This window comes from Astyanax mexicanus, chromosome 13 (assembly GCF_023375975.1).
Source record: "Astyanax mexicanus isolate ESR-SI-001 chromosome 13, AstMex3_surface, whole genome shotgun sequence".
Taxonomy (NCBI): domain Eukaryota; kingdom Metazoa; phylum Chordata; class Actinopteri; order Characiformes; family Acestrorhamphidae; genus Astyanax; species Astyanax mexicanus.
The window spans coordinates 27,720,785-27,741,066 of NC_064420.1; the positions used below are offsets into that span (position 1 = coordinate 27,720,785).

At 38.6% G+C, this 20,282-nt stretch overlaps 1 protein-coding gene across 5 annotated transcripts in view; it reads right to left on the bottom strand.

Annotated features, from left to right (window-relative positions):
• Nucleotides 1-240: 240 nt before the first annotated feature.
• Nucleotides 241-20,282, bottom strand: part of foxp1a (forkhead box P1a) — a 43,786-nt gene continuing 23,744 nt past the window's right edge. For 4 of the 5 annotated variants that reach the window (XM_007256346.4, XM_007256343.4, XM_007256344.4 and 1 more), the window contains 14 exons: nucleotides 19,717-19,854; nucleotides 19,477-19,566; nucleotides 19,104-19,236; nucleotides 17,553-17,718; nucleotides 13,694-13,798; nucleotides 11,552-11,639; nucleotides 10,210-10,293; nucleotides 9,274-9,481; nucleotides 7,853-7,929; nucleotides 7,561-7,662; nucleotides 7,240-7,361; nucleotides 7,056-7,122; nucleotides 5,396-5,559; nucleotides 241-1,670 (listed from right to left, as the gene is read on the bottom strand). In XM_007256346.4, coding sequence (XP_007256408.3) covers nucleotides 1,511-1,670; nucleotides 5,396-5,559; nucleotides 7,056-7,122; nucleotides 7,240-7,361; nucleotides 7,561-7,662; nucleotides 7,853-7,929; nucleotides 9,274-9,481; nucleotides 10,210-10,293; nucleotides 11,552-11,639; nucleotides 13,694-13,798; nucleotides 17,553-17,718; nucleotides 19,104-19,236; nucleotides 19,477-19,566; nucleotides 19,717-19,854 — 1,704 coding nt within the window. In that variant the 3' untranslated portion in view covers nucleotides 241-1,510. The remainder of the gene's footprint in view (nucleotides 1,671-5,395; nucleotides 5,560-7,055; nucleotides 7,123-7,239; nucleotides 7,362-7,560; nucleotides 7,663-7,852; nucleotides 7,930-9,273; nucleotides 9,482-10,209; nucleotides 10,294-11,551; nucleotides 11,640-13,693; nucleotides 13,799-17,552; nucleotides 17,719-19,103; nucleotides 19,237-19,476; nucleotides 19,567-19,716; nucleotides 19,855-20,282) is intronic. The other variant, XM_007256345.4, reaches the window with a different exon arrangement.

The window sequence follows — 20,282 nt, forward strand, 5'->3', positions numbered from 1 at the left end:
GTTCAGAGGTGAGCATTATAGGTCTGTAACCCCAGCTAGCACAGCTGGAGCAGCATTTGCATTACCTACTAACTGCAGCACTAGCTGCGGTATTAGACTGTGGCCTGCGTAAATAAATAGAAGCACTTTACTCTGATTCTAGCTGTTCTAAAATCCACAGGTACAAATGATTAGTTTAAACCGATATGGTACAGCAGGAGAAAACGCTGATTATGCAAAAGACGAACCGCTGAAGTCTCGTTGCCTGATCTTGTACTTTTTCTTTATGTCCATCCATGTTCAAACATTACATAGTCATGCACCGCCGGGACGTCAAATTCAGTCCCAGCGCGACTGCAATGAAAACATCTCAGTGACGGTTATATCAAAAGGGACAATGTAAACAAAGTACATATCATCATAAAAAGCATCTTTACTTTCACAATCTTTGGTAACTGTTGTGGATATCTCCTACCTACAGTTGGGAAAAGATACCCAACCAAAACTAGACAAAAATGTTGCTCCACACAAATACAGCGACTTTTGGTTTAGCTCATTGTTAGTAACTGAAGTAAATGAAGGAAATGTACATTTTGACTGTTTGTCGATGGTGATGGTGGTTCTATGCTATTTGATATAGTAACATTCTGTACAAACAATTGGAATGAAAAAAAAAAAAAAAAAAAAAAAAAAAAAAACAATCAACTAATCATTAGGAAAAAAACACATTCATCATCAAGTGCTGGTTATAAAATGTTCCCCTTTGGTTTTGGTTCTACCATGAACACAAACAAACAACAAAAATCAAAATTAAAGGAAAGTTTTAAAAGACATTCACAATTTCAGTGAGCAGACCTATAGAACTAATGGGCAGACACACATTTAAGGCCAAGCGTGACCCCAGTCAGTGACTAACCACATAGTATTTGAGGCAGTGGTGATTAAAGTTGGACTAAACATAGTTTAGCACATAGCAGACGTGAGAAGACTCGTAAGCTAGCTTCGTGATTTGGAGTTCATAGAGTTTCTACACACTCTACAGCAAGACTGGTCCTAGATACTTCTAGTGTCAAAACGGTATTTGCAAAAAAATAAAAAATGAAAAATAAAAAATGATCGTAACATGAATCACCTGATTAGAGTGATTAGGTTCTCCATGTAGTCAACCAAGGTGGTGTAGTGCTTCATTTAAGTTTATACTCAAAACACCAATACATCCAACAGCTGAATCAGTTGAACAGCCCCCCCTTCTCCTACTCCTTCTCCTTCTCCTCTCAACATCCTCTGCTAGTCTACAGGCTAACTTTACCAATGAATTACCTCTATACAGAGGAGCCCTTTAGTACCGCTGAGGTCAATCCATTGCATACAAAACAACAGGTAGCTCTGAAGAATAAATAACATTTGTTCCCAAGTGGAATAAGTGTGAACTGAACTCCTTGTGAAAGTCTGCTGGTACATTGTATAGCTGTCAATAAGGGACTTGGGTTATCTGAAGTCCAGGTGGAACTGGCTGTGGAATGGCTGGACTTCAGGAAAAAGCAGTCGGGCGGACGAGCTGTGGGTCGTGGTCTTCGGGATAGTCTGTGTCGTGGTCCATGTCTGGACTGTGCTCATCTCCCATCTCTGGAGACATGGAGCCATCCATGTCCTCCCCATCATACTGCTCGCTTTTTATTCCAGCATGGTGCCTGAGGACACAGAGCCAATTAAGATGGATTAGAAAACCTGGCAACTACTCACTATTCAAATTTACAGCTAACTGGGGTTGAATGATGAACTAATAGCAGCAAAACATGATGAGAATTTTAACCATCATAATGAAAATATTGGTAAATATAGCAATTTATAAATTTTTTCAGGGTCCTTTTCTAAACATATGATACCATCAGTATTTAAAAAGCTACAAGTTTAACTAGAGTCTAATAAGTTTCTTGCCGGTTTCAGTTAATTAAAATAACCGTATTTTTCACATGATAAGGTGCACCGTATTATATGCCAAACTATCAATGAACGTCTATTTTCTCGTCTATTTTCATACATAAGGTGCACCAGATTATAAGGTGCATTTAAGAGAAACTATAAGGAACTTCTAATTCAGCAGCTCTCGTCGCTGGATGGTGGTTAAGTTAAGCAAAGCTAAGCTAAGCTAAGTAAACAACACTGTAATAATAAAAAAAAGACTTTCTTTTTAAGTCAAACCAGCGCTGGATGTGAGTCTACACAGATTTCGATCCTGAAAACTTTTTTTTGAGTGAGCAAAGCGCTTCTGTTTATGTAAAGTAAGCATAGCTTCTCAAATTTCTCCAGCACTAAGACTGGAGCAATAGCCCTGAGTGTTCTGGTAAACCAGGGACATATTAGCTAGTGGTTCGTCCCATGTAGCTTGTTTTAACATGGTAAACGTGCAGGCTACAATCCGATATATTTCCTTCTGAACAGCGAAAGAGCTAGCCGGGTTAGCAGCAGGCTAAAGGCCAATAATACCTATCGCTAGGGCTGGGGCGGTATTGATTTTTTATAACCGCGGTAAAAAACGCATCACCGCGATATTGCGGTTATCTACGAATATCTACTCAACGAACGAATATCCGAATACCAGAATATTCGGGTCCAGCCCTACAATTATTTAAGAAAAATCTGTAAATTAGCCTACAAGAATGATGTCTGAATGATGATCAAATATAATTAAACATGGTTTAAGAACATGGTTTTATATTGAGCTTATACTATAAGCCTTATAGCCCAAGAGATAAGTGTGTAGATTATCCAGGGCTTGACAGGGCAATCCTGCATTTAAAGTGCGCTGGAGCTGAGAGGAAGACTTGGATTAAATAATTTACCAAAACAGCGGACACTGTGGGATTTTTTAATCAGGTGATGTGGACAGCTCACATTGTAGGGCTGAATCTTTTGTTGTGTATAAGCAACGCCTGCAGTTCATATGCTAACACTGACGTCCGTCTGACAGGGTTGCGGTTTTGTTGGTAACATTAGTTTGGCTGTTTCCTTCAATTCTATTGAGAATTTCGTTTTGATATTTTGAAATTCGTTAGATTATATTTTTATACATTATTATTTTTTTTTTTTTTATATTTTGTTTTTCCTATTTTATATAGTATGTTGATTAAAATGTCGTGACGTTAAGAAATCGGCTCGCAGGAGACAACCGACCAAAAAAAGACATTAGTTCCATTTTAAAATAATAAAAACCTGTATCACTGCTCACGCAGAATAGCCAGCAGCCAGACAATGAATTAATACATTTTACTTTCTCAAAATGTTACCACGGAACACCTTACACGGCTCTATGGTTTACCTTGAGGTGGGTGAATTAGTTTGATGTGTTGGCGTGAGGTGCAGACACCACTTTCCGGCAAATCTTGCAGATGATTCTCTTCTGTTCTGAGTCTTTTTCTTCCTTTTTTCTCAACTAACTGAGCCTGCCCTGTAGCTTCCATTTCCGAGCCAATATTAGTGCTGCTAATCTTCACTCTCTTCAGCAGCCTCAATGGAGCAGGGGACTCCAGAGCTGTTCTGACCTCAATGAGTACCACGCACCGCGTTTTGCTTAACCCATTCGCTGCCGCGCCAGTGCAGCGGCAGCACAGATAAATGACAAAAATCGTTTATATTCGATATTATGAATTTTGAGATCGTTTGACACCAATATCGCTATCCCGATCAAAATGACACTTGACATATTAATACTGAATTCACCACAGTTGTGCTTATATGGAGCATTTTACTACCGCTCATAACGCAGTCAATCAGATTTGACAGCCATAAAAAAATGCAATAATGACGGTAATGAGCTCATCACCGCGGTGACGTCCCATAACCACGGTATTGCGGTAATAAAATTATCGTCACAGCCCTACCTATCGCTAGGCCTGTCGCGATAACTATGTTATCACCTTATAATATGATCATTTTTTTTTTATCGCTGGCAATACTACTAACCTGAGATCTTATTTAAAGCACAACCATGCAGCTGAATACCGAATATAAAAATTGTTCCCCTAGAGAGATCCTGCCTCAAGCCACACACGATAAACATTAATTATTAATAATATAAAGTTAGTTTAACTGTGAAATGGTGTAATAGTATTTTGCTAGTATATTATTAGTGTGGCACACTGTCTTAAAGCCCAGAAGCAAGAAAAAGCATTTTCTATAGTGGTGCTTTAAAGTGACAATATTATCCTTTATCACAATAATTTCTGGGACAATATTTCGTCCTGAAAATTTTGTTATGGTGACAGGCCTACCTATCGCTGAACAGGGAAGTAGCTGTTACTGCTTTATGCTAATTCTACTCCAGCCCCGGTGCTGTAGAACCAAACTGAAACTTCTGTATAACACTGTACTTCAGTGGAGTGGCTTTACTGCTCCTTACAACCTGACTGGTAAAATGTATACATAAAGTGCACTGTCGAATTGTGGGAAAATTAAAGGATTGCAAGTGCTCCTTATAGTGCGAAAATTACGGTAAGACTTTTTAAGATCACTCCCAGTAAAATTTACGAACAGCATTCTTCCTTTTTAGCACTAATCTCAGCTTGTGCCCAATTGCATGATGGCTTGAGACCACATATTTTTTGTGGTAAGCTGGTGTTTTTTTGCCTTATCATGAGACTCAAGCGACTTCACACACCAGGTCCCTAACTAAATTGTCCTCTTGCATAGTTTGCAGCAAGCTTCTTATAGAGTACTGGGGGACCGCTTGCAATCAACTGCGAAAACTGCATACATCAAGCCAAGTCTCATTAGAAACACACTCATGTTTTCCACTGTAAGCAGCTGAATAATAATCATAAACTTTAACTCTTAAAGGAAAAGCATGACGACTTTATTTCTGGGTAGCTCACTGATTACTTACATGCACAGATATTTAGTATATATAAACATACAACTTGCTGTTTTTTGGTGCTACAATTGTTTTAATGCTATACTTTAAAGTTTTTCTTTTTTTTTATCCCATCATATAGCGTACATCACTATTTTTCTACAGCATATTGACATATATACCAATCATTCTGGAGTTGGATCAGCGTTGACATGTTGAAAACTGAAGGACATGTCTGCCTCTAGGAAGGATAGCATCGTATGTGTATTCAAACAGAAATGTCCTGTTAACTTAAACTGTATACTGCTGGAAATGCATGGTATTATGGGAACTGTAGTGGTTGAGTAGTATTGCTTTTGCAACTGTAGTCTAAATTGTCTCTCTTGTACAACTATCTGCTCAAATTAAATACAAAAAAGAAACCTGTCTCATGTTTAGTAAGTATTATGTTAATCTTTACCCACCCTGTGGGCTCTGCATCGTTACACGCCTAGTCTCTAGCCAACATGATCTCTAGTAAGCAAGCTAAGCCGAGTTTATTTACTGTAAGTTTAAAAGGCCACTCACAGAGCAGACATGGGAGACAAATCCAAGCTAGAGTCACTGTGGGATCCGTCATCCTGCTCGTGAGCAATCATCTCTTCGTGCATAGCATTGGCCAGGGCCTTCAGAGTGGAGCCTCCCACAGAGGCAGAGCTGAACTGCGGCAGGGTACTGTCCACCATCGCTGCCTGGAGGAAAACAACACACACTGCATGATGCTTTTTGTAATATCACTTTTATGATACCATCATTGAGATACTGCTGTGAATGTTCTCAGCTAGAGGCTTTTCCACAGAATGTTCACTTTAGTGAATACACAGTTTCAGAACAGCAAAATTGTCACATTCTTATTTAACATGCCATATCTACTAGAAGCGGATTATATCTGGCGAAAGAAATTATATATATAAGCAACTGTCCTTAATTATTTTATTTTAACCTGAAAGCAGAGTATTGAGGGACAAAATATTCTAATAAATAGAATCAGTGTGCTTTTGTTAGCATCACTGCCAAGCTAAATATATTATTTCTAAAAGAAGTGTGCCTGGTATGTCCTTTCAGAAGTTTTTCTGCCCACAACAGCTTTTGCTGGTTACCTAAACGACTGTGGCACTGCTAATTTCACTGTTACAGGAGCTATTGTGCACATGGAGACAACAGAACAACAAACTCAGCATTTACCTGCTTATTTATGCACTGCTAAATCAAAGAAATGAAGAATTAGAACTAAGGAGAGCTGGAGATATAAAAAAAGAGCGCAAACATTTTTCTTGATAAAATTACCAGGTTCAAAAAGCTTAAAAAAAGAGCCTGAACTACATTGCAAGTTTTAAAATTTACCATATTTATATAAACTATAAGGCCCACCGAATTATAAGGTGCACCTTCGATAAACATCTATTTTCATACACAAGGATTATACACACCGGACTACAAGGCACATTATGCGACACTAGAAAGGAACAGGGGTGTCGCCATGTTTTCCTTCTAATTCAGTTTCCCTTTAAGTAAAAAAAACACATTTTCTTTTAAGGGCAAAAAAGCACTGGATGTTAATCTACACAAATTTTTCTTCTGAAAACGGTTTATTTGGGTGAGTAAAGTGTTTCCATTTATTTACAGTAAGCTTAGATTTCCAGATTTCCACTTAGGCTGTGTGCAACCATAAAAAATTAAATGCTTAGCGCTTAGTGCGGTTAGCTATTAATACTCCAGCAGTGCTAGCCTGGGTTAGCAACAGGTTACAGGCCAATAACACTCACCTCCGAACGGTAAAAGAGCTAGCGCTTAGTGCAGTTAGAGGCTAATGCTAATACTGCTCCAGCCTTAGTGCTGGAGAACTAAAACGAAACTCCTTTATTATAATGCTGCTCTTTACAACCTGACTGGCACAATTCATACATAAGGCGCACCGGATTATAAGGCGGACTGGCATTTTTTGAATAATTAAAGCATTTTAAGTGCGCCTTGCAGTGCGGAAAACACGGTACTATTTTGTAGCATTCTCAGTACAATTACACATTCTCACCAAAAACTACAGACTCTCACCTTAATACTGCATCATGTTGTTTCATTGACTTCTAGTAGACAAAACTTCATTTAAAAACTTTTTATTTTATTTTTAAATAGGGTAAACGGGGAAAAATTATTCCCAGTTTCACTGTTGAACTCATTTATTCTTTACCTGGAGAGCAGAGAGGGCCGGGCTTTGGCCAAGGCTTGTCTGGATGTTTTTCACAAGGGAAGGTGATCTACAGAAATGAGAAACAGGCTTAAATTAGCAACAATAATGACAAGCTAAGAGTGTTAAAAAGAGCAGTTAAATATAATCCCCAAAATGAAAACAAGCGATTATTTGGCAAGCTTACCCAGTGATCTTCTGTGGTCTTCTCTTCTGAAACTCCATCTCATCCACAGTCCACACGGCCCCCTTCACATTCTCCACTCTCACAAAACACTTGTGAAGACTGAGGTTATGTCGCACAGCATTCTACACAGCAAAGACAAAAAAATTGTATTTCTATTACAATATCTACAATATTTAACTTCAATATTTGTACCAAACACCAGGACATAGAACTACAACACACAGCTTCATAGGGCAAGGCAGCCTTCTTGAGGAGTAAACTCGAGAAGCTAACAAAAGTGAGCAAATAATGAAACAATGGTGTAGCTGAGACGGTTGTTACCTTCCATGTCGCTGCGTTGCGTCTAAAGTAGGCAAAGGTTCGAGTGAACCAGTTGTAAATTTCATTTAGAGTTAGCTGCTTGTCTGGAGACTCAAAAATTGCCTGAAAAAAAAACAAACAAATTTTTATGTTATTTTATCTGTTTGCTGTCGCACATTTTAAAATGGCACTTACAAGCAACTGTTTAGAGTTCATGCACACATTTCACAAACAAATCTAGAAATATTTGCCAAAATATAACGTAATAAATATCAGAAAAGGGGACAGTCAATGGCTGGCAGATGATCCTTACCTGTCTTATCAAAGCTGCATATGTGAATGGAGGTCTGACTTCAGCACTCAAATAAAACTCCTTATTTTGCACAATATCTGAAAGATGGAAGAAGAAACATCAGTTAAAGGCAAGGCTCAAGACCCTTTTCGGACATTTTTAGTGCAAAAAAGTGTAGCTATGCCTTGTGTAGCAGCCCTTTACATTTTAGCTCTTGAAATATGCTATACTAAAGTTATAAAATTAAGTAGAGCTGGGCGATTAATCGATTTTACAGTTAAGGATTTTCTCTGAGTTTTAATTTTCACCAACCACGCTCCCCAGTGGGCTCCCTGTGAGCTTAGCCACTCCCTCCCTCCTGCGCACACCCCCCGCACCTCCCTCCCTCCCTCCCTCGAAGAGAAACATCAAAGATTTTTTTTTGGGTCATATCACCCATCTCTACACTTAAGAACAGAGTTTAAATAGTTCAATATTTACAGTTTACCATTTCTTTCCACTTCTTGTACCATTTCTTGTAGTACAATAATATAAAAGCCTGAAACACTAATAACATTACATTACTAAGCACAAGTAAATTCTAAAGCTAACTGTCTTCAATACTTGTTTTTTTAAGATCCTTTAAACAAGTGTCAAAATTATAAGGACGAGATTAAGTGGTGATCATCCAGAAGTAATGGACTTATATACCCATCTAGCCCATGCTTGGCACTGAGCATGGTAGTGCTAATAAAGTCATGTTAATCTGCTCTGGAGCTTTTTATCCTATTAATTCTACTGGTAGTGACTTTTTTTTTTTTTACAGAAATTAGACAAGCTGTGTGCGCATTTGCACATATGCAGAAGCAAGACGCATGACTTCTAAGTAGCTGAATACATTCATTAGAAGGGATGTCCACAAACATTTGGACATTTGGTGCACATATACAATGTTATCAACTACATTGCCAATTGATTATTGCCATCAGCTGCATGTTTTTATTTCTTCAGTCAGTAAACAAAGAGTGACATTTCATTCACCCCATTTGATTCTGTGTGATATTTCACAACGCCACAGATTCTCGTCCAATGTCTCTCTAGTATTGGATTTCTGAGAACCAACATAATGCACTGGCTGTATCCCAGCAACCGGAAGGTTTAAACAAACACCAGAAGGAGCATTGCATTCATGTGTGGGGCTCCAAAAGTTCCAAAAACTCAAACCTAAGTTTGACTTAGTCTTTTTTAAGAAAGAGTATAAAAGCACAGAATGAGGTGAAGTAACTTTGAATTTCAGATGCATTTAAATACTTAAAAAAAACTCTTTCCCATCTACTGCCCTTGACTTGAACAGTTTTGATGTGAAAAAAATGTGCCTGAATATTTAGCATATTTGTGCTGTTTACTCGAATCAAGTTCAGTGTGTTGCAGCCTTACGGCTGCATGAGAGTTCTTTTTCTAACCTTGGTCCATGGCCATGTTGTACTTGTCAGAGTAGCGCTTGCGAATGGGCCCCACGCCATGCAGACTGGTGGGGATGATGACTGTGGGAGTCTGAGGCAGCGGTGTGAGGGGTGTGGACGGGGCTGTGGCACTTTGGGAAAGGCTCATAGAGGGAATGGTCTTGGGAACAGTTGCCTTGGCAAGAGTGAGGTTGGAAACCAGGTTCACCTTTTAGGACACACACATATTTATATATTACAGGTTGTGCACAGAACTATGACATAATGTTAACTGAATGGGCAAATCATTGTGATTATGAGAGAGATGTAAAAAAGAAATAAAGAAAAGAAAAAGAACATTTCATATAAACTGCGGCAAGACAGCGAAGCCAACGACTAAATACAGACAGAAAAACTGACTGATCTCGCCTGCAGGTCGGACAAGCACCTTTTGCCAATGCAAGCACTGCAGTCTATAAACCATTTCAGTGGATAGTACATGGTAAATAAATTTAGATGCCACACAGGATTTAAACAGTGGACTAATCTTGCACAGACAGACGCTGCCCACCGCCAACCAGCATCTGGGACTGTTTACCCTTGAGCCGTGGCTGTCATGCCGTCCAATTGTGAAGCTTTATGTAAATGCACAAATCCTGCCAATTTCATAGGACCAGAATGTTCCATAAAACTCTCCCTCACTGTTCCATTAACCAGTGCCACTTTCTAAATCTATCTGGACATCACAGTAAATGTAGTCTAAATGAAAAAGGAACAATGCAGTATTTACTCTGCAAACAAACTATACATCTGTGCAGCAATGGGGGATTTCCACTGTCAGTATACAGGACACACAAACATGACTACATCCCCCCCCAAAAAATGAGATTACACACACTTAAAGTTCTGGGCCAAAACTGGAAAACCTGGAAAGTGAGTTTTAACTGCTGGGCTTACCGGCTGTGGGGTTGGTTTAGGCTCAGTAGATTTGACATGGAGGTGGGCCATCATGGCCTGGAGGCGTTCTTTGTCTTTAGCTAGCTGTTTTGCAAACACAAACAAAGAGAGCACAAAGATATTTCATCAGTTCACATTCCTTCCCAAGCGGCTGTAGCTAGGGCTGGGCAAATAATCGAAAATAAATAGAAACCAACGTTCAGAACCTCAGAACTGATATAATCTTGCACGTTTAGATTTGAAGATTCCATATTTCTTTAGTAAAAAAATTTTCCACTGTGTGTGTCTGCATTCATGTACTGTCCCCCTTTTTTTAATCTAAAGTATTTTACTAATATTAGTGTATTTTAACGTTTGAAAGAGCAAGATCCCCCCACACACACACATAGTGATCTATGGAGTCCCCCAGGGATCAGTCCTTGGTCTCACCCTTTTTACTTTATCTTAAAACTAACACATACTCCTCTGCAGCCTCTTAATTGTCATTACCAAACCTCTCTATCACAAATTGACACTTGTCTAGAATATATGGATACAGATGTGGATGGAGCACAACTTCCTCCAGTTGAATAGTGCCAAAACAGAGGCGATCATGATTGGCACTCAAAACAAGGCCATAAGATTCCAGTCTGCTACATCACCAGCCCATCTTGGCATGAGGTTTGACCCTCAACTCACTCAAGAGATCCATACAAGAGATATTAAACACCTCTGTAAGATCTTCAGTCTAGTCTGATATATTATTTGCAAGCATCATATTAGAGATTTTGAACACTGAGCCAATTGAGCAACTTGACCAGCTTTTATGCCCCCCAAAAAACAACACACCATGCCAGTGATTCATTAAATACTATGTAATGAGTGTATATTAATCATTACTGCAGAAAATGTTCAACTAATTAAGCCTAATTATGCTCATAGACTAGTTGTTGCTTCTAGCTTTAGTGCTGTAGTGTCTTGGACTACTTCATTTATGGGTGTGAATTAGGGCTGCATAATACTAGAGGAAAAAAAAAACCTAAAATTACTATATTTTGTTGTTTTGTATATTGTGATTTATATTAATCACGCCCTCTGTGAATCAAAGATAGAAGTAAAATAATTAATATATGGCATACATAATCTACATCTGCTAGAAATGTCATAGAAAATGTGCAGTGGTATAATTTGCATTGTGTGACATTGCAATGACCATGCCGAATCAATAATCTTTGAAGCTCTAATCTGTGTAAAAAACATTTGATGATCACATTTGAGAATTAAACCAATAAAAGAAAAAATACCACACAAACTAATCTTGAGATTAAGAAATAATTTGAAATAAAACACAGGCACTGCTTACCTGCAGTTCAAGTTGTTGAACAACTTGCATTTGAACTCTGCACTGAGCTGTGCTTTTGTCATCCAGCGCATGTTCATTGTTTAAATGCCTGTAATAAAGAAGATAACTTTTAGTAAATAATACAAAAATAAGCAAAACTCTTTCAGTGATCCAACAGGATGAGTTACAAAAGATTGCAATGAACTATAAGTGTTTTCTGAAGTGTTATGTTTGACATTCAGCAGTAGGGGGCAGCTTAGTCAACCTGTTTAAATCCATGTGTCTATGAAATATATGGCAGGGGTATAAATTCAAATGTCCGGTCAGAACTAAATATCAAAGCAGGTCTTGTTTCAGGTGCTAAGAACAAATCTACAAATCTCTTCATTTAGATACAATTCATATCACCGACACTTTCAGAAAATCAAAGCCTGTAACGAACCTTTAAATAATTCATAAATGATGTTTTAAAAGAAAACACCTCCAATAAAAACACGTTTCAAAACTGGAACAAAGCCAAACTACAAACACTGCAGCACACTATTCATATTATTTACAACTACTTAAGCTGCAAAGAGGACAAACAGAGTTTAGTACAAGCATTTCAAACACAATCACAATTTACAGTCCTGTTTATGAAGTTCCTTCAGAAGGAACACTCTCTGCTGTGCCTCTTATCAAACTATTTCGACTGTATAAAGTTCCAGGAGGGAACAACAAAGAGTTACGGCCAAAGAAAAAAAAAATCTTCTGTACACAGACAGAGCTTTTGCGGAGCACAGGATGATCTGCGGTAGTTCAGAGCATGTTTTTAATAGCCTGGCTGAGAGCTGAGCTGCAGAACAAAGACAGTGTTGTGGCAATAGGCAGGGCGGAGCCGGAGAGTGGGAGCAGGGGTCAGGGTCAGTGGAGGGGGCACAGATAAACATCCTCCTGTTGTTTGTTTTGGGAGGGACGGCCAGGATCACCATGGGTACACTGTTTATCACAGAGAGCTGAGCTCAACCCTGAGGGGCCCCACTGCTACACCACCACAGGGGAGGGAGGGAGAGAGAGAGGGAAAGAGATTTTGGAGGAGGGAGAGAAAGGAAGGGCAAATATTGGAATGATATAACAAAGAAAGGCAGGAGAAAGGAAAAAAAGAAAAGAAGAATAAAGCAAAAAGGTAAGCAGAAAGAAGAAAGTACAAAGAATAAAAGAAAAGCAGAACAAAAACAGGCAAGTAGGAAACTTCTGCATACTACTTATGTTTGCTTCAGTCTGTTACCCTCCAGTGCTCAGGAAACACAAGCTAAATATATAAAACACTGCTAGATGGACAGATGTACAGAGGAAGACACGACAAGATACGACACTGAACGACAAGACAATGATGCATAGATATACTAATAGAGCATGAAAATTACTAACTAGTCAAATAGCTCGATATCTAGTGGATGATTAGATGGATTAACACAGATACACCTTTATGATTTCTTATTATTTCTGCTAGCTCAGCAGTTCGTCTTGGCACTCTGCCACGCAGGCCATTTTTGCCCAGTCACTTTCTTATGGTGGAGTCATGAACGCTGACCTTAACTGAGGCAAGCGAAGTTCCTTAGATGTTGTTGTGGGGTCTTTTGTGACCTCTTGGATGAGCCATCGCTGCTCTCTTGGGGTAATTTTGGTCGGCCGGCCATTCTTGGGAAGGTTCCATGTTTTTTACCACTGTTCCATGTTTTTGCCATTAGTGGATAATGATTCTCAATGTGGTTTGCAGTAGTCCCACAACTTTAGAATGACTTTATAACCTTTTTAAAACATAGATCTCAATTACTTTCTTTCTCTTTGTTCCTGAATTTCTTTGGATTTTGGCAAGATGTCTAGCTTTTGAGTATCTTTTAGTCTACTTAGCATTGTCAGGCAGGTGCTATTTAAGTGATGTTTGGGAAACTCGGGGACAAAAAAAAAAGGACTCAAAACTGTTTTATACCTTTGTAGATATACACAGACAAAGATGTATAGACTTAGAGATGGCGATAGAATAAAAGCATGCAAGATAGATTAGACAGACAGGCAGAGATAGAATAGATAAAAAGAAAAGGCAGATAAAGCAAAAAACATTCAGATCAACACATGAAGCTATACAGATACCCACAGTGAGACAGACAACACCATACTTACTTGAGGAAAGTCTGGAAGTCTCCTAACACGGCCTCACAGCCGGGCCACTTGCACACACCGTGACTGTAGAGCGGGTGATTGTTTTGGGGCTGAGCCTCCTGTGAACTACAACACAAATCAAACAGAGCAGTTAGTGGAAAAAGTACAATATTCAACCAAAAGCATCAGAAAATCACCTGCTCTTATTGATCCTATTTGCAAAACCACTCAGCCTTACAAACAGCAAATGTACCGAACTGCCTGAATGAATGACTGTTATAATAAATTGTCAATTTTACTTAACTCTCAAATGCATTTTGGATAATATAACTATATAGAGCTCATTAACTACCAGATTAAGCAAAATCTGCTATCAAGAAATAAGTTCCATTTTCATACATAAATATCCCTAAAATTAAAAAAAAACTCAAACCTTGCCAAAAGTCATGGGACAGCAGATTGTAAATTGATAATGAAGTGTTATCCCAGGGAAAGACTTGGGAATGTTTATACCTGTAAACGTTGTAAGATGTCATCACATAACATGAGATTTAGGTTATGGTATGGTGACTTATTAGAAGTGGTTTTGACCAGAGGATTTATGGGTTTTATGTTTTGTTAATCTTTTGTCTTAATATTTGTCTCATTTCTAAAAATTAGATATCATAATTTATGCAATGAATGCTCTCCTAGAATATGCAAAAGCTGCTTAAAAAAAACTAAAATAGCTGGGATGCTTCTTTTCTGCCGTATTCCAGGTAATATTAAAGTATGTCTAAGTTACTCTTTCTCGAACAAACAGAGGAATCACACTGTGCAGTCACAGATGATGCAAATCTGACAAACAAATTAAACCAGCTTTTTGCAAATAAACACAAATGCAAATGCAATAAAAATGTTTACAGTGTTTCTGAGTTTTGTTTTGTGCGTGTTTAAGTTATTTTAAACCAGACAATACTTTGCAAGTCCAGCCCACACACACACACACTGACAAAGGCTTTGTGCTGTAAACTTGCGGAAGAACTTGCTTCAGGTCACAAACACTCCTATGAAATATGATTTTATTTACCTGTGCGGCTGTAAACTTGCTGCAGTGGTGTAACTAGTTTTCCTAAACAAAGGATCAGAGCACTGTAAAGGGGAGATTTTAAAGGACGGGCGTCTTTTCATAAAGGCAGGATAAAGATCACTCTTTGCAGGTGATGCAGTGCAGAGAAAAGAGAGTGCGAGTGAAAATAAATGACAACACGTCTCCATCTTCCGTAAGAGGAGGGTGAGGGCTTGCTCTCTGGTGCCACTGGATGCACTTAAGGTTTTAGTTGCAGGCGCCTCTCTGCCGGGGAGGAATTTACATGACACATGAAACTGACCACGTAGTCCTTGAGCATTCACCCTGAACTAATATCACCCATCACAGCTCAGCAAAACAAGTTCATCAGCGTGGAGGAGAGGGGGTTCCGAGGACATGGGACACGGCGACAATGGCTAAAACAGGTCTTGAAATAACCCGTCAGCTATACTAGGACAGCATCCCGCTAAAAGCAGCCAGTTCTAAATTGGTACCTTTATACTGAAAAGATGCAATAATGAAGGCTGACCATGAAGTGAAGAGAATTAAACCTTTCATTTTGGAAATGCGATGCAGTTTTAGCAACAAGATCGGACACGATTCGATAGGTAAAAGGGTGCTGGCTACTTATTTGTAGGTTTTGGCAGAGCCAGATGACGACTTTTTAATTTTTTTTTTTTTTTTTTGTTTAAGCCTCCAAAATCTGAAATTACCTTCCAGAAAAAGTTCAGCAATATTGGTGCTGTTGTTTTGAAGATTGCATGGCAGATGGATCCCAAAGTTTCAGGGCGCTCTCATGTCTATGTTACCTTCTGGCTCTTTCTTTTTAATAGTCAGATCGTCTGGAGTTGCTACTTCACATGCACTGTTCTCTATTATTTCAAATTGAAGTCCACTTTTTTACCTTTCTCAAAGAACTACTACTACTATTATTATTTTCATTGTCATCAGCATAATATTTCATTATTTCCTTCTATTTCTGAACACCTGTGCATAACAACAGATTTTTTTTATAAGAAGTGATTTTGACCAGAGAATGATACGTTTTTGGTTTTGTTTTATGTATGATCTTCTGTCTTTTTACTAATTTCTGTGTTGATTTAAGTACAGAAACAACATCAGCTGTAAAAAGCAAACACTGCTAACTGCATTAGATACCATAATTAATACAATGCCTGTTCTGTACAATGCACATCACATGATGATTCAACAGTGCACTCACTATATACCCTAATTAGTGCTGGGAGATATGGATCAAAAACTATATCGCAATTCAGAAAAAAATATCGAGATATACATCTCGATAAAGTACATAAAAAAAAGTGCAGTTTGAGTTTTCTGTAAATCTGGGCTGAAAGGGTGTCAGGTCTATTCTCATACCCATGTGAAGGAGCTGATTGGTCAGTTCAGGTTAGAGTGAGTGTGTCTGCTCCAAAGATCAGTGTTTAGTTCAGTGGTGATGCTTCAGAACATGAGACATGCTGCTGTTTGGCTGAAAAGTTGGGTTCCGCCGTTACTGTGTGTTTTTATAGAGAACGGAGTCTGAATGAGCTTCATATCTCTCCTCTGTGCGCTCCACACTTTATTTAGAACCCAGGCGATTGGTCTTTGAGTTTCCTGCACTGCAAAATGTCCGCCAACGGCTAGTGAAGTTCAAAATAAACCCTGTAGAAGTGAACTAGTTCTTAATAGTGGACCAGGTCCGCCTATTACTGACCCCTGCTCTACAGAATAAGTTATTCTGCTGCTCATCTGACTCGCTGAATCCAAACCATGTCGAAATGACCTGTAACGTTAGGTCTCTCTGTCGCCTGTTCTCTCTCTCTTTCCATGCGTTCTCTGCTACTGATGCTAACTGCGGTGGGGGAGGGGTAGTGCGTTTAGTAAGGGAGGGAGGCGGGGCTTGGTGAAGCTATACAGAGACACAGCGGGAGAACTGACGGGGCTCACTGTAACGTAGCGTAGTATATATCGGTATAAACGATATTGTCTTGTCTTATATCACATGAAAATATATCGATATTTTTTTAATCTCGATATATCGCCCAGCCCTACCCCTAATATTCCTACACTGTGCTTTACGCTTTGTTTTATGCTTAATGCTTACGTGGCATGCCAGCACAACTTATCATTATTATCTGATGCTCATTCTTGCCAAAATAGCCTCCTAAAACATCAACCTTGCACACTAACGAACATAGCCCTAATATACAGGATTCCTGACCACAAAACATTCTCAAATTTATCCAATATAAAGCACTGCAAAGTTTCACTGCAAAAAACAGGGAAACAATAGTCTTTGTGATGCATCTTTGTGAAAATACTGACAAACGGATCTGCACCTAAGCAAAGAAGGAAAGTGTGTGTGCACCTGTGGCATGTGGTTTGTACTGCAGGCACCAGTAGGCCAGCAGGGTACAAATTAGTACATTCAAAAAGACTTTTGCCAAGCCACACACACAAAAAAAAAACTGCATCCTAACCTGAGATGTGCCAACACCCTGTCACAGTGAAAACAGCACATACTTGCTAATAGTTGCTTAACTTGTTTCTATGGTGCACCTCAAATGATTAAAATCAGGAGGAACCAGACCATGCACCTGAAGGCATTCATAATATACTTAAAATGAAAGTGTTCAGGTCTTAAAACTTAGCTAAATTAGTTCTCCTAGTCAAACCTGATCTGTAGCTCTGTGACTGATGCATTTTCTCACTATCTAACCCCTTCAAACTCTCATTACTCAAGGCCTTTCAGTGTTACCATATACCATCTAACTGAATAATCAGGCAACATGTTTTCAGTAGCTGTACCTCTCTCTTCTGATGGGTCGGGGTGCATGGTGTCCGTTGGTATTAGGGTGCTGGTTGAGGACATGTGGTTTAGGAGGTGAGGGTGATTTGTCTCCTCTGCTTTTCTCATCTGATCTGCCATCCTTCGCATCTTTCCACAGCTGCTGAAGCTCGGCTGGAAGCAAACCTGCAGAAGAAAAATTAACTTTAACCTAAACCTCTTTAACAAAAACCTGTTTAACTAATGTGAAAGATATGAAAATGGCAGAACACACAGTCACAGTCATGCAAAAAATTATTTAGGACCAAATATTTATTCCGAACCACTGCTATTGATATGTCAAACACATGATATACATAAAAAAAAACAACTTGCACTCATATGTAACATTTTTATAGCACTTTATGGTCAGTGTGCTCAATGACTGATATCAAATTACTTATTTCATGGAAGTATATTCTAAATACGTAAAAAGAAAATATGTAAAAAATAAAATAAAATAAAATAAAAAAAAATACAAAAAACAAGTAATGATGTGCTTTATGTGGCTGATAATCTGAAAATATCCCAAAAAAACAGGCATTAATATGTCACTTAAAATAAAGTTTAAGCCTAGTTCCACAAAATCTTTATGCCAAGATCACAATATAAGACTGTAGTTCTGAATATTCCTTTTAATTTCAGAAATTTCGATAATGTATTTTACTAAAAGTGCAAAGAAAACCTGCCTGTATATTTCAGTTCATCTACAATAAACAGGTTTTATACAGTAAAGCACTAGCTTTATTACTGCTACTGTGAGCTAATTGGTTGGCGAGCTGATTCTGGAGATACAGGTAGAGCATGTCTAAAAGGTGTAAAACTGGAGTCCAAATTGATTAAAAAAATTCTCCGCGGTACTGAAATATTTAATATAGTTATGTGTTGAACATTTATGAACCCGTTCATGTTGGACTCCTTGCAAGTGTGTGTTCTCCTCTATAGAGATTCTCTGGCATGCCATTGCTAGTTCTCGTATGTTTAGTTCTGGCATGTTCTCAAGGCGACACGTGTTTCTGGAGAGCAGCCAGGTGAATCAGCGGTTTCCCACAGCGAAACAATCGTGTAATTTGTGACCCTGTGTCGCCTATCAGTCACACAGTATGAAAGTCTCAGCAACTAAAGGACTCGCAATTACAGCACAACCATGCTGTGTAGTGTGAACAGCATAACGAATGACGACTCAAAAAGTCGTGTAGTGTAAACCTGGCATTACAAGATTGAGTTTGAAGGCGTGTATTCATTTTAAAGTGCGTTCACACTTTTTAATCTGATTTAACTGTGCTTTTTTTTTAATAGACTAAAAATGCAACCATTACTAATTACTGGCATTCCTTTCTGTTTTAGAAATGCCATGTCAGAACTAAGTAACATTCTAAAAATGAGTGATACTGCCACACTTAATTAGCTGTGGCAAGACATTTACATTAAATATGTTTAATCATCAATTTTTTAAAACTTTTTGGAACCATTAAATTTCTCATTTTTTTGAGAGAAAAAAAAAAAAACAAACACAAAGTGCCAGTTCTTACTCTGGGGAATCGAGGCGAGCGCTGTGGCCGGAGGAAGCGTCAACAGGCCCTGCCTCTGCAGGTTGAGCAGATGCTGCTGCTGGAGGGAAAGGAGCTGCTGCTGGACAGCCATCTGCTGGACGGCCATCTGCTGCTGGAGAAGACATTCACTTAGCACGCGATCACACTGCGTTCTGCAAATCTAGCAATAGCCACATATGCAACTAATCAGAGCCAACAAGCTGAGGATTTAAGTGCTGTAGGCAACCCCAATCAAAGCTGTTGACTTTAGAGCCCAAAGTTACACATTAAACCTATTAAAGGCAACAGCCACACAGACACACCAGAGACAATTCTAAATGAATGGATCCAGAGACACTTCTTGTGCTCGCACCTCTTTGCTGGGCTTGCCAGTGTGCTGCTGCTGGAGGAGCTGCAAATGGAGCTCCTCTTGCTGCTTCTTGTAGAATTCCTGGAGCTGTTGCTGCAGCAGAAGCATAACAAACACAGGATGGACGGCATTACAACACATACATATCGTCATTATGGAACTGCAATTTTGTCTTTTGACAAATGGAAATTTGTAAAAAATGAGCAACATTTTGATTAATGCGCTCATGTTTGTTGTGGGTACCTGTTGTAACATTACAGCCTGCTGCTGTTGCAATAACAGTTGAAGTTGCTGGGGGCTCAGGACTTGCTGCTGAAGGATCTGCTGCATCTGCTGAGGCGTGACTACCTGGGGAGTCATCATCGCCAATGATACAGGCACCTACGCAAAATATAGAAAGGTTTAGAATAAAAAAAAAAAAAAAGAAACAAGGAAAGAAGGTACTGCTTTAAAATAAGACTACCTTTATAAAGGGTTTATAAATGGTTTACAATTAGTTTATTAATGGTTACTATCTAGGTTGTAAATGCCTTAAAAATCATTAATAATCAGTTATAACACATACGTAGAAAGGGCAACATTATAGATGGCTGTGGGTTCACTATTTGGCAAACAACAGCTCATTGTTGCCCTTTCTACATATGTGTTATAACTGATTATTAATGATTTTTAAGGCATTTCCAACCTAAATATTAACTATTAATAAACTAATTGTAAACCATTTATAAACCCTTTATAATGGTAGTCTTATTTTAAAGTGGGACCAGAAAGAAAAAAATTATATTTATATAAAAAAAAAACAATTGATG